Source organism: Rhinolophus sinicus, chromosome 14, assembly GCF_057876585.1.
Source record: "Rhinolophus sinicus isolate RSI-liver-muscle chromosome 14, RSI-T2T, whole genome shotgun sequence".
Lineage (NCBI taxonomy): Eukaryota > Metazoa > Chordata > Mammalia > Chiroptera > Rhinolophidae > Rhinolophus > Rhinolophus sinicus.
Genome location: NC_142514.1, coordinates 186,078,286 through 186,090,668, shown reverse-complemented (window position 1 = coordinate 186,090,668; position 12,383 = coordinate 186,078,286). Strand labels below are relative to the sequence as shown.

At 54.3% G+C, this 12,383-nt stretch overlaps 1 protein-coding gene and 1 long non-coding RNA gene across 28 annotated transcripts in view; one reads left to right on the top strand and one right to left on the bottom strand.

Moving 5' to 3' along the window:
• Positions 1-12,383, top strand: part of SHANK2 (SH3 and multiple ankyrin repeat domains 2) — a 459,770-nt gene that overhangs the window by 420,166 nt on the left and 27,221 nt on the right. For 9 of the 23 annotated variants that reach the window (XM_074336881.2, XM_074336888.2, XM_074336887.2 and 6 more), the window contains 4 exons: positions 9,255-9,390; positions 10,457-10,538; positions 10,720-10,739; positions 12,252-12,272. In XM_074336881.2, the coding sequence (XP_074192982.2) occupies positions 9,255-9,390; positions 10,457-10,538; positions 10,720-10,739; positions 12,252-12,272 (259 nt within the window). The remainder of the gene's footprint in view (positions 1-9,254; positions 9,391-10,456; positions 10,539-10,719; positions 10,740-12,251; positions 12,273-12,383) is intronic. The other 14 variants (XM_088789779.1, XM_074336891.2, XM_088789778.1 and 11 more) reach the window with 4 other exon arrangements.
• On the bottom strand, positions 2,748-12,293 carry LOC141572300 (uncharacterized). Of its 5 annotated transcripts, none has more exons than XR_016018437.1 (6): positions 12,159-12,293; positions 11,685-12,014; positions 9,050-9,248; positions 7,959-8,256; positions 5,267-6,028; positions 2,748-4,162 (listed from the first exon to the last, which is right to left on the bottom strand). It is a non-coding gene; the product is annotated as an uncharacterized LOC141572300 (long non-coding RNA). The 5 variants fall into 5 exon arrangements; XR_016018436.1 differs by having other exon boundaries at positions 5,267-5,602; positions 5,825-6,028; positions 11,685-12,276; XR_012497672.1 differs by having other exon boundaries at positions 5,267-5,602; positions 5,838-6,028; positions 11,685-12,276.

The window sequence follows — 12,383 nt, the reverse complement described above, 5'->3', positions numbered from 1 at the left end:
GCACCCTAGCATTTTGTGGCCTGGCATGTCATCTGTCTTGGTGGAAGTCCCATATGCACTTGGAGAGAACATACATTCTGTAGCTGTTGGGTATAGTGTTCTGTACGTATCAATTAGGTCAAGGTGTTTGCTCAGACCATCTGTCTTTATTCAATTTTTTGTCCAGCTGTTCTATCGGTTCCTGCTATGTTTGCAGAGTTGTCTATTTCTTTAATTCTGTTGAATTTTGCTTTATTATGTTGAGGCTCAGTTATTAGGTACATAAATATTTACTACTGTTATGTCCTCCTTATAAATTACCCCTTGTATAATTATGAAACGTCCCTCTTTATTTCTGGTAATGCCCTTTTCCTGAAGTCTTTTTTTAATGACTTTATTGAGATATAGTTCACATACCATAAAACTCAACCTTTCAGAGTATACAATCCAGAGGGTTTCAGTGTATTCACAGTTGTGCAACCACGGGCACAGTGTAATTTTAGAACATTTTGTCACTCCAAAAAGAAATCTCGTACCCGTTACAATCATGCCCATTCCTCCCACCCCACATTTTTGCCATTATGAATAATGCCGCTATGAACTTTTGTGTACAGGGATTTCTGTGAACAAATGTTTTCACTTCTCTTGAATATACCCAGGAGTGGAGTTCTGGGTCACGTCATAATTCTATGTTTAACATTTTGAGGAAATGCCGAACTGTTTTCCAAAGTGATTGAAGTTTCTTTTGTCAGATATTAATATAGCATTCTACCCGTGGAGTATCTTTCCCCATTTATCTACTTTCAACTTGTCTGCATCTTTGTATTTAAAATACACAGACAACATAGTTAGGTCTTTCTTTTTAATCCACTTTTATAATATCTGCTCTTTAACTGGAGTGTTATCCCATTAACACTTAATATAATTATTGATGCTGTTTAATGTAGATCTACCAGGTTATTTGTTTTCTGTTTATCTCTTCTGTTTTCCTCTCCTCCGCTTTTCTGCTTTATCTTGGATTATTTGAGTATTTTTAGAACTTCATTTTAATTTATCGGCTTTTAGCTGTACTTCCTTACATTCTTTGTACTGGTGGCTCTGGGATTATAAATCCTTAACTGCTCACAGTCTACTTAGAATTCTTATTGCACACTTCACATGAGCTATAAAAACTTTGCAACTCTATGGATATATCTACCTCACTCCTGCCTTCCTTTATGCAGCAATTGTTGTAGGTATTACATCTACTTACACTGTAAACCCCACAAAACAGTATTATTTTACCTCAAACAGTTATATCTATTTTTTAATAAGAGAAAAAATAATCTTTTATATTTTACCTAAGTTTTTTTTTACCATTTCTGATATCCATTATGTCTTCTGAAGACTTAGTACCATTCCCCTCCAGCTTGAGGACTTTCCTTTCTCATTTGTTATAGTGCAGGTCTGCTGGCGATATATTCTCTTGGTTTTTGTTTATCTATCAATGTCTATTTTGCTTTCACTCTTTAAAGATATTTTCACTGGATATAGAATTCTAGGTTGTTGTTTTAAGATGGTCTTCCACACGCTTCTTATCTCCATAGTTTCTAATGTGAAGTCCACAGTCATTCAAATATTTTTTCTGACCCATTTTCTTTCTCTATTCTGGGACTCGAATGTTCTCACTTTGTGGGATTCTAAGTATCCTTATGTTAGATCGTTTGACATTGTCCCACAAATCCTTAAGTCTTGGTTCACTTTTGAAAATCTTTTCTCTCTGTTTTACATATTGAATAAGCTCTACTGATGCATTTTCAAGTTCACTCTTTACTCATTCATATCCATTCAGTTATTAAGCCCATCCAGTGCATTTTTAAATTTTACATATTGTATTTTAGTTCTAAAATTTCCACTTAATTCTTTTTACATTTCTCTTTTGTTCTTTTTTTTTTTTTTTTTTTTGCTGAGATTTCCTATCTTTTATGCGTTATGAGTATATTTTCCTTAACCTAATTGAATATTGTTGTAAGAGCTGCTTAGAAGTCCTTGTCTGAGAATTTCATCATTGAGGTCATCTCTGGGTTCATCAAGTAAGTTTGTGTTGTAGTCTGAATATTGTGACTGTTGTATCGTGGCCACTCTGGAGTCTGTTACATTTCTTGGATAAGTGTCGATCCAAGACTGACATTTTCGCTGATAATTACCTTGGTTAGACTCAAATCGCAAACTGTCTGGCTTGCAGTAGCAACAGCTCAAATTTCAGTTCCGGCATTTTAGCCTTATCAGCAAGCTGTTTTGAGCAGCCCTGTGCTTGTACAGTTCAGATATCCACCAGAGATTTGGGGGAAGTTTGCACACAGAACATGAAACTACTCTTCTCTGGTTCTCTTTTCTGGGATTCTTCCCCACTTTGGCAGCTGTGGCCACCTTCAGCTCTGTCCTCTGATTTCTCAAGCCCAGAAAAGTTGGAGTTTTCTATCATCAGGTGACCTACACCACACTCTGTCCATGGCCCAAAGCTTCCAATTTCCCCTCCTGTCCAAAATCTGCCTTCCTTTGTTCATCCTCCAGAGCTTTCAGGGAACTGTGTTTGTTTGGGTTTAGGGGTGCAGGGGTATATTTTGTCCAGACTTTATAGTTGTTACCTGTAGAAGGGTCAGTCCTAAGAGCTTACTTTACCTTACCCTCCAACCTCAAATTTTGTACCCAGCCAAACTACCATTTAAGTATGTAAATAAAGCCGTTTTTCAAATAGGCAATGTCTCTAATAATAATAATAATAATAATAATATCCCAAAGTCCTTTTATTGGGAAACTACTGGAGAATAGCCTCTACCAATATAATGAGGTTTTGAACCAAATATATATATACATGGAGTCTAGGAGTCAGGAGATCCAACACAAGAAAAAAATCAGAAGGAATCCTGAGGGTGACAGCAATGGGGACACGGGCCTGGAGAACACAGAGCCACATTGTCCAGAGCAGAGTCTTCAGGAGCAATTTCTTCAAGAAGGCAAACAAAATACCCAATGTATTTGAAGATTTTTGAAAGAGACTTACATAATTAGGAAGTGTTTGGATTTGAATTACTGTTAAGTACACAGAAAATTAAACCAATAAACAAGCAACAGGAAATTATTTCACTCCAGGGAAAACAAAATGTATGGGGAAAAGAGAGTAATCATAGTATACTATGTCGTTTAGCTATGAATAGATATTGCATAGTAATGATGTAAATCTAGAATGTTGATATAGTTAAAATTATGATAGAACTGTAACTGGGGGATGGAAGCATTGGAAAAATGGTGGGGGGGAGGGGGGATGAAATAAAAAGCAAAATTAGTGGCTCGCAACTGAGGGTGACTTGACTCCCAGAGGACATTTGGGGCAATGCTTGGAAACACTTTTGGTTGTCACATTTAGGAGGAAGGGGATGTTGTCGTAAATGGGTGGAACCCAAGGATACTGCTAAACATCCTATAATGCACACCCACAGCAGAGCATTCATTGTTCCAAATTTGCAATAGTGCCGCTGTTGAGAAACCCTGAGCTAAGTCATCATTTTCCATAGCGGTGTGTCAGTAGATAATATCTACAATGTAAGCAAACATCAAGTAGCAATAGTATAAGCAGGTTTAGGGACGCAGTGATAAGTACCAAAAGAATGGCTGAAGGCTTTGGGAGTGACAAGTGGGGTGAGGTGGTAGGTCCTGTTGGTTTTGTCCCAAGCCTGTAGAATTCTTTAAACCACGGGCACATACAAGTTTGATATTTTAAATAACAAGTGGAAGAAGAGAATTATTTAGAAAGGTACAAAAGTGTGCTGAGGACAGCCTGTACCCCCACTGTTCACAGAAGTTCCCTGAATCGTGGTGGGGGCCAGGCTTGGGTTTTTGCCCTCTGTCAGCACATGGCCCATGGTTTCCTCCCTCCGTAACCACTCCACATCTGTATGGAAGGACGATGCATGGAGAAGTATGGTACTCCTTCACACAGAGAACTGGATCTGTGCCTTGTGAACAGTTTCTCTATTGCAAGGCTGTAACCCCAGGTGCCCCAGCACTTGGCTCAGCCTTCCGTAAATGTGGCAGGTGATCGAGGCACACACCTCCTCCTGGTGGCAGCATGCCAGAATTGCAGGTCCAGGTTTTTTGAGGGACACCGGAACCCCGTGAATGTTCAAGATGCCAACCTGGGCAGCTGAGGAAACAGCAAGCATTTCATCTAGTCAATCTCTGAGGTTTCCATCGCCACATGAGCAGTTTCCAGCATCGGTTTTAAGGACAGTGGCTGGTCCCAAAGCCCCATTGCAGGCTAAATACACTGAATTTTCAGTTTGTTTAAAGGCTGGGCAATTCAAAGCTCTGCTCTTTGCTGCTATGTCCCGCCCACACTAGGAAGGAGAATGTAGCTGAGTGTTCCCATCCCGCCTCAGTCAGTCCTGCTCTTGTCTACTCAAGGTTGCGGTGTGTCACCTTGTGCCTTTGCCTGCTCTTCCCATGGAAGGATATTTATAGGTATCGCAGCACACGCCAGTTGGCACCTCTGTGCCCACCTGCACACCAGCAGCTGATCCGCGAAAACCTACACTGCCTGCGGCCCTGACCTTGGCATGGTTTTTGCTTTTGGGGAAAGACTCCATTCAAAGCTTATTTACTTTGCAAAGCAGGATGAGAATTTAAGGTGGGCGTGCTGAGGGGAGGATGAGGGGGAGAGGAGGAGGGTGAGGCCCGTGGTCAGAGCGGGCTCTGTGGCGGGGCTGTCGCCCCCTATGTGGGCTGGAGAGGCTGGTCCTCTGTCCAGGAATCAGCACCACCCTGTCTTCACGGGGAAGGGGAGGCAGCGGGAGTGTGGCTCCCAGCTGTGCGTGCCCCGCCCAGGGACACATGACACTCCTGAGGCAGGTGCTCCCCTGCAGGTAAGGAAGGGGGGAACTTGGACCCTGCCCCAGCACCCCATCCTGGAGGGTACCCCTCTTCCTGCAGAAGGGGCTCCCTCAGGACAGAGGACAGAGGAGGAGGAAGACAGGACCTGAGTCCAGTGGTGGCAATGGGGGAGCCTAGAAAGACAGCGTCTTCTTAGTGAGCTCAGCGAGCCACGTTCCGGGTGCAGTGAGGGCCCCACTGAAAGGGGACGGTTTCTGATAGGACCTCTGTGGGGTGGGGGAGGGGAGGCATTCTGTACAAACACATCCTTGGGCCAAAGGGCTCCTGCCAGTGCAGCCTGTCCCCACCCGGGCTCCTGCTTTCATTTGCCCTCGGTATTCCCTCTCCCTGCCGCCAGAATCCCACCCGCGACACTCACCCCGGCTTTGGTGCTGGATCTGCGGCAGCGGCGTCGGGCTGTGGCTCTCGCCAGCTGGAGTGCGTGCCCCACCTCTGTAGGTCTGGGGGTACCACAGCCCCAGGACCTGCGCCTTCAGCCCCTTTAACCAAACCAGTCATTCTGAGTCACCTGCTGGCTCCACCCCGCCTGCCTGGGGGCAAGAGATGTCACTGCACAGGCTGGAGGATAGTGGGCTGATCGGCAGAGGCCCCAGGGAGGGGCTGGGGCAGGTTCCTGGCAAGTGGGCACGGCTGCAGTTTGTCACATGAGGTGTCAGCTTCAGGTAGTGGCCGCCTGTCTGGCCAGGAAAGTGGCCTGGGTTTGAAGGAGAGGGAGGCAGAATGAGCCCATATACCCGGCTGTGTGAGAAAGGAGTCGTGTCACTGTCACCACGCTCACAGAGGCCCCAGCCCTGCAGGGCCTGGGAGGGAGTGGTTTCCAAGAAGGAGGGACACTGCTGCTGAGGCCGCAGGTGTCAAGGCCACCCGCTCGAGCAAGGCAAGGATGTTGTAGCAAAGCACCGGCTGGGCGGCTTACACAAGACACTCACTCCCAGTCCTGGGAGCCGGAAGTCAGGCGCGGGGGTGGCAGGGCTGGGTCCCCCAAGGCGAGGCCGTGAGGCAGCGTCTGGTCTGGGCACTCCCCGGCTCCCAGGGTTGCTGGCGCTCTGCCGCTCCTCGGCCTGTAGAGCCATCAGCCCGTCTCTGCTTCATCTTCTCATGGCGTTTCCGTGGACGTGTCCTTTATAAGGACACAGTCATTTAGGGTCAGGCACCCTAGCGACCTCACCTTAACTTGGCCATCTGCAAGGACCCCATTTCTAAACAGTCGCATCCTAAGGTGATGTCAGCATATGAATCTGGGGGGACGCAGCACGGCCCCTAACAGGTGTGTCTGGGGACGTGAGGAGACCCCCCAGGGCAGGTTGGGGGGCAGGATCCAGCCAGCCCTGGACTTAGTCCTGATGACCGACCCTTGAGGGCGGTTGGAGTGGAGGTTATGGGGCATTGGCGGGGGGGGGGGTGATCAGAGGAAAGGGCTGGTGTGGGCAGTGGGTCGGGATGGATCCTCTGTGCCCGGCCAGGCAGGCAGCTGGGTCACCGGGCACCATCGCTCCTGAGACCAGGACCCTGGCACCCCCCAGCCCCCAGCCCCAGTGTCCTGGGCGGCACAGGCTGTGCAGTGCAGTCAGGTTCCCTGTCAGGGCTGCTTCCTGCCGGGTCCTGCTGTGTGCTCTCAGCGTCTGCGTTGGCAGATCTCAGGGGCCCAAGGGGAGTCCGATGGCCAAGACTCCTGACCCCCCGCTCAGCCCCAGGCCGAGCCAGTCAAGCCCCTTTGTCATCAGGTTTTCTGAGAAGGCCAAGTAGCGTTTCCAGGGACTGTCAAGCATGTTTCCTCGAGCTCTCACCAGCACTTCCTGCCACGGCTGGGGTCATGCCCACAGGGCTGGGAGTGAGACATCGCTTCCCATGCCCATCACCCCTGGTCAGTCATCAGGAGCTCAGTGGGGGACAGCGGCTTCTCAGAAAGGCTGGGCCAGGGCCCCTCAGATATGGAGGTGCCAGGCTTGGGACAAGGAAGCTGCACGGGGGGGGCAGCCCTGGGATGAGGTAACCCAGGAGGCAGGACCTGCGTCACCCACATTTCATGGGCCAGGCAGCGGGAGCACAGAGAGGTTGTGTGGTCACCCAGCACGTAGGGGATGCCGTCACGTGAGCTGGGGCCTGAAGGACGGGGATGGTGCTGGAGTCACTGAGGTCCTGAGAATCCACCACTAGCAACTCTTTCCTTTGGGAGAACCTTTCACAAAACAGTCCCTACATCACCGTTTCTGATACTTCAGACAAAAGGGATTCTCCAGTCGCTTGTGCCCAGCTTCTCCCCAGTGTGGCCCAGGCCCGGGTATCGGAGGGCAGCATCCAGCTGCCAAAACACGAAGACACAGAAGGTTCCAGAGAACCTGGGTTCTAGGGAGTCAGGCCCAAGGCTGCGGGGTCAGCAGGCCGCAGTGGGGCTGGTTGCGCAATGGCTGGACTGAGGTCAGAGGCCAGAGGTCAGGTCCCCAGTGGGCCTCCCTGCTGAGTGCCCTCCTGCCCCCCAGCCACGAGAGCCTGACTCCCCCATTTACCAGCGACTCGGCCTCGTGTCTCCCCGAGCGTCAGAATGCTGTGTGGCAGGATTAAATAAGGTGACACTGGCTTTCTTTGAGCCCCGCCCTGCCCTTGAGACCGTCCTGAGTCAGGCAGCTGGTCCCCACCTGACGACAGCAGGGTCACGTCCTCGCCTGTCCCCACAGCCTCGCACAGGGCTGACCGGGAAGGCTCTGCAGATGGGCCTCTGGAGGCTGTTTGCTGCTGGGTCATCTCCCCAGGGCCTCAGGCCGCTCCCTGTGCTGTGCTCCCCGTGTCTGCGTGGTACCCCACACTCACAGCTGCTCGGGGAGGGGGGGATCCTGGCGGTGCCTTGTCCCAGCATTCCCTGTCCCCCCCCCGTGGAGCCACCGGTGGTTCCAGCCCTGGTCCTGGTCTCCCCACCTCTCCGGCCCCCCGCACCCTACTGCCCACCGTGCCCAGCACAGTCTGCCCTCCGGCTGCAGGGCCTGAGTGTGCCCCACGCGAGTCCTCCCGCCGGGCACCGAGCCTGGAAGAGCCATCAGAACAGACCCGCTCACCTGTGGGGAGCGGCCACCTTGTGCTTCTCACTGGGGTCTGATTAGACAGGGGTTCGGTGTGTGGAAGTGCACCGAGCCTGTGACACTGTCTGTGGGTACGCTGGACTTGAACCGTTTTTAAGGAATCCACAGCCGGAGAAAGTACAACAAGAGGGACTGGTACTGCTGCGTCTTCATTCCTTACAATCGGGGTGGTTTCCTTTCTTCAGAGACGGTGCCTGGAGTGTCATGAACTGGGAGCTGTGGGGGCGGCAGGTCCAGAGCCCCCTGGAGATGGTCTGTCCTGTGGGCCAAACACCTGTAACCGAGGGAGGCTGGGCTCAGGGTGAAGCGCTCTTCTCCCCAGTCTCTGTGCCCCTGCCCCCGCTCCCTCGTTGTTGCTCTGATTTAATGGTGGGGGTGGGGTGGGATGGGGGACAGAGCAGGTCTGCAGCTGGACAAGCTTTGTGAGCTGCAAGGGGCGAGGCACTGGGCTTCGAGGACCAGCCCCGCCCCTACCTGCAGATGTCACCTTGGGTCCATTTCTGCTTCTGTACCATGTGCATTCGTTACAGGGGGTACGAATGGAGGTGAAGGGGAGGGAACAGGATCCGAAAGGTGCTGAGAACTCCCAAACGCCACTGCGGAGGCAGCGTGGGGGTTCCCTGCAGCACAGTGCGCTCCCCCCACACCCCACACCATGAGCAGGGCAGAGGACTCACTGCTCTTGGCGCCTTGTTTCATGCCTTCTCTGGGGTCCAAGGTGGGAGAGGGGGAGGGTGGGTGCACCCAGAGGAAATAGGCCGTGTCAGTGTGATATGCAGCCCGAAATATGTGAGAAGCAATTAAGTGTGTGTTTCCTCCTGACTATGAAAAGAGAAAGCTTTTCACACGTAGCTGGTGGCCAGGACAATGCCCCTGGGTCTGCCCAAGTGAGCACCTAAGAACGCATGGGTGCCCGCGCAGCTGCCACAGAGCGCAAGCTGGCTCAGTGGGACAGTGCCCTGTGCCAGGGGAGTTGCCCGGGCCCCTCCCAGGCTCCCTAGCCGCCTAACCATGGTGACACTGCCAGCGGTTTCCTTCCAATTTCTTGCCAGTTTCCCTGAGAGCACCTTTGGTTCCAAAACCACGCAAGTCTCAGATGGCAGCCTGCCCTTGCCCCTTGGAGGGCGCTGCGTCTCCTGTGTCACGTGTGCACTTCACGGGGTGCTGCGTCTCCTGTCTGGGCTGATGACCCTTGGGGGGCGCTGCGTCTCGTCAGGGGTGCACTTCAGGGGCCGCTGCGTGTCCTGTCTCATGGCCGCCGTCTTCCTGCAGGTTAACAGTGAGAACGTGGTGAAGGTGGGCCACCGGCAGGTGGTGAACATGATCCGGCAGGGAGGGAATCACCTCGTCCTCAAGGTGGTCACAGTGACCAGGAATCTCGACCCAGACGACACCGCCAGGAAGAAAGGTGCCTGCTCCATGCCGCCCACCCCTCCCCCACTGGCCCAGCCATGAGCCCTGGCCTGGGAGGGAAGGGCTGGGGGTGGGTTTGGGTGTTTTCAGGTGTGTCCCCCATCTCCTCCCACTGGGGCGTCCGGGCCCCCTGAGAGCAGGAAAAGAAGCCAGAAGGGAGGTTAGGAGATGACTGTGGAGCTTGCCCATGGAGCAGTGGTGGCCTCAGGCAAGGGCTGTGCTCAGCAGAGGGGGACCTGGGGGGCTCCTGCTCCAACCTGACTGCATTGGTGACTGGCGATGGGTCTCGGCCACACTCAGCCTGTACCCATAGAAGGGCGAGGTCCACCCGTCCTCTCTACAGAGCTTGCTGCACCCCCGCGGTGACTCCGGCCCACCCTCCTTCCTGAGGGGTCGTAGCTGGGGGATACAGGAGCAGGGAGCAGGCACCCCCAGGTCCCCTTGGCAGGGAAGAGACTGGAGTAGCAGTTAGTTCTTCCAGCATCCCCGCATTTGTTTAACAAGAGCAAGGGTGGCCCCTCCCACCCAGCCCATCAGGAGCCCTCAGCCTGAGCTTGGGAGAGAGAGCAGGTGGCACAGCCAGGGAGGGCTGCCTGGAGGAGGGGCCGTGAGCTGTGGACAGGGGAGCCTGTGGGTGAAGGAGTGAGGAGAGCTGCTTGAGGGGCTGCAGGAGGGCAGCTCCCAGGCTTTGCTCAAAAGGGCCGAGGGACGCCTCGGAGGCCTGGGCGGCACAGGCTGCCGGATCCATCAGTCCCCACTGGTCGTTGGCACTGGACCAGCCCCCTCTGCAGGGTCCACACCGACAAGAGGGCAGGGACCCCGAGTGCCTGGTGTGGCCGGGGGCCTGTCCAGGTCCATCTGAGCTCCCTGCTTGGTCCCAAGCCATCACGGCCTGAGTGGAAGCAGCAGACACTGCCAGCTTCCCCACATCTGTCTGCCTTCCAGGCAGAGCCCCACCAGCCCGGGCCGCCCGCCGCCCAGGTGGTCCTGGAAGGTGGGTTGGGGTGGGTGGCATTGCAGCCAGGGTCGGCCTCACACTTGTCTCTCCTGTCTGCCTACAGCTCCCCCTCCCCCCAAGCGCGCCCCGACCACAGCGCTCACGCTGCGCTCCAAGTCCATGACGTCGGAGCTGGAGGAGCTCGGTAAGAGTCCCCGGCCGGGAAGCTCCCCCCCAACCCGCATGGCCCTGTGCACACTCGCCTGCCCCCCTCCCAGGCCCCACTTTGCTCTCTCCATGGGCACCTGCCAGCTTCGGGTGGGGCTACTAGTTTTGCCTCTTTCTCTTCTTGGTTCATCTAACATTGTTTTGTTTTCAATTTTTGGGCCTCTCACTAGTGGATAAAGGTAAGCTGCCCCATGGTGTCCCCCAGACAGCCCCCCCCCACTGACGAGGGCACCCCTTTGAAGCCCACCTCACCAGCCCTCCCTGCACACAGCTCAGACCAACTAGCAACGCCTGGGGCCTGGGGGACTTGACGCCAGTAGCGGAGCGATTGGCGGGCTTGGTGGGCCGCTCACCGAGCTTAGGGAGCTCCTGGCACCTTCTCGAAAGGTCTGCCAGGAGTAGAAGCACTCCGGCCATCGGACCCCATCGTGGGGGTGAGGACACGATCAGAGCAGCGTGGCCCTGGGTCCAGTGGCCCATGTGTCTGTTAAAGAGGGATGATGCCCCCGGAGCTGGTCAAATGTCATATTGGGGGGTCGCCATGGAGCCCAGGGACACTTTGGGAAGGACGATGACTGTGACCCACACAGAGGTGACGAGTGGGTTGAAATGCTTGCTCCACTGAGAGCACGAGAGTGCTGGTTAGGCCAGGGGGTTGGGCACCAATGAGCTCAGTGCCGGGCAGGTCACCTGGCACTCGCCCTGAGCCCAACACCCACGGTCAGGCCCAGCCGGCCCCAGGGGTTGGAATCTGGGCACCCCTAATGGGTGTTTGCCTAGCCTGAGTTCCCACCTGGTCCCGCCTTCACTGGGAGGTTTGGCCCTCCCCTCCTCCACCCCCCCAAAAAGGTACGGGGTGGCCTTTCTTCCTGCAGCTCCTCTGGGAGGATTCTCATACTCTCTGTCCACAGTGGACACGGTGGAGTGGGCAGCCGGCCCTCCCCCGCAGGCTGCCTCCTGGCAAGCACCCCTCACCATCACTATTCTGGGGCTGAATCTGCGGGTAGGCGCCCAGGCCCAGGCCTTCTAGGAAAGAGCACCCCTGCTGTGGTGCAGCCCAACCGCCAGAGTCAGCGCTTCCCCGCCAGCCCCTCTCCTGCTGGCCCGTCCTTGACAAGACTCACCAGGAAAACGCCACTGTCCCCCTGCGCCTGGTGTGGTACCTGATGGGGTGACAGTGAATTACTGCACGTCCTCTTCTGAAATGAGACAGCTTGGGCCACACTAGCTCCCTGAAGGGCCAGCGGCGAGCATCCCCGAGGGGAACTGGTGGGCAGCTCACCTTTAAAGGGGGGCTCCAGTGGGGTCGGCTTGGACAAGCAGGTGCTGCCCGGTCGGTCCCCAGAGTCCTCAGCCTCCGTCAGGCCCTCTCGCCGTGCGGGGCCTTCTTAGTTGGAAATCACCCTTCAGCTCGCACTTGCCCTAGTGGGATCCACTTCCCACTTGGCGGGGTGCTGGGAGGGGCGGGGGCCGAGAGGGAAGAAAAGCCCAGGGGAGCAGAATTAACCAGCCAGGCATGTGGGAAACGGAAGGTCCCTGGGAGGTGGCTTCCCGGGAAAGCATAGATGGTACCTCCTGCTCCCAGACGCCCCACTTACCTGTCACACTGAGGGCCGGGGTGGTCCAGCCCCAGGACACATGTGGGTGAGCGCTGCCAGCATGGGACTCACGCTCCCCTTTCTGTTTGCAAGCCTCCGTCCGGAAGAAGAAGGGTAAGAGGACAGCCCCGTGTCTGCTTCCTGCCCACACACACCCTGTGGAAGAGACACCTCTGTGCCGTCCGCGTGGCGTCTCGAATGTGCCGTGACCTTGTATTGTCTCTC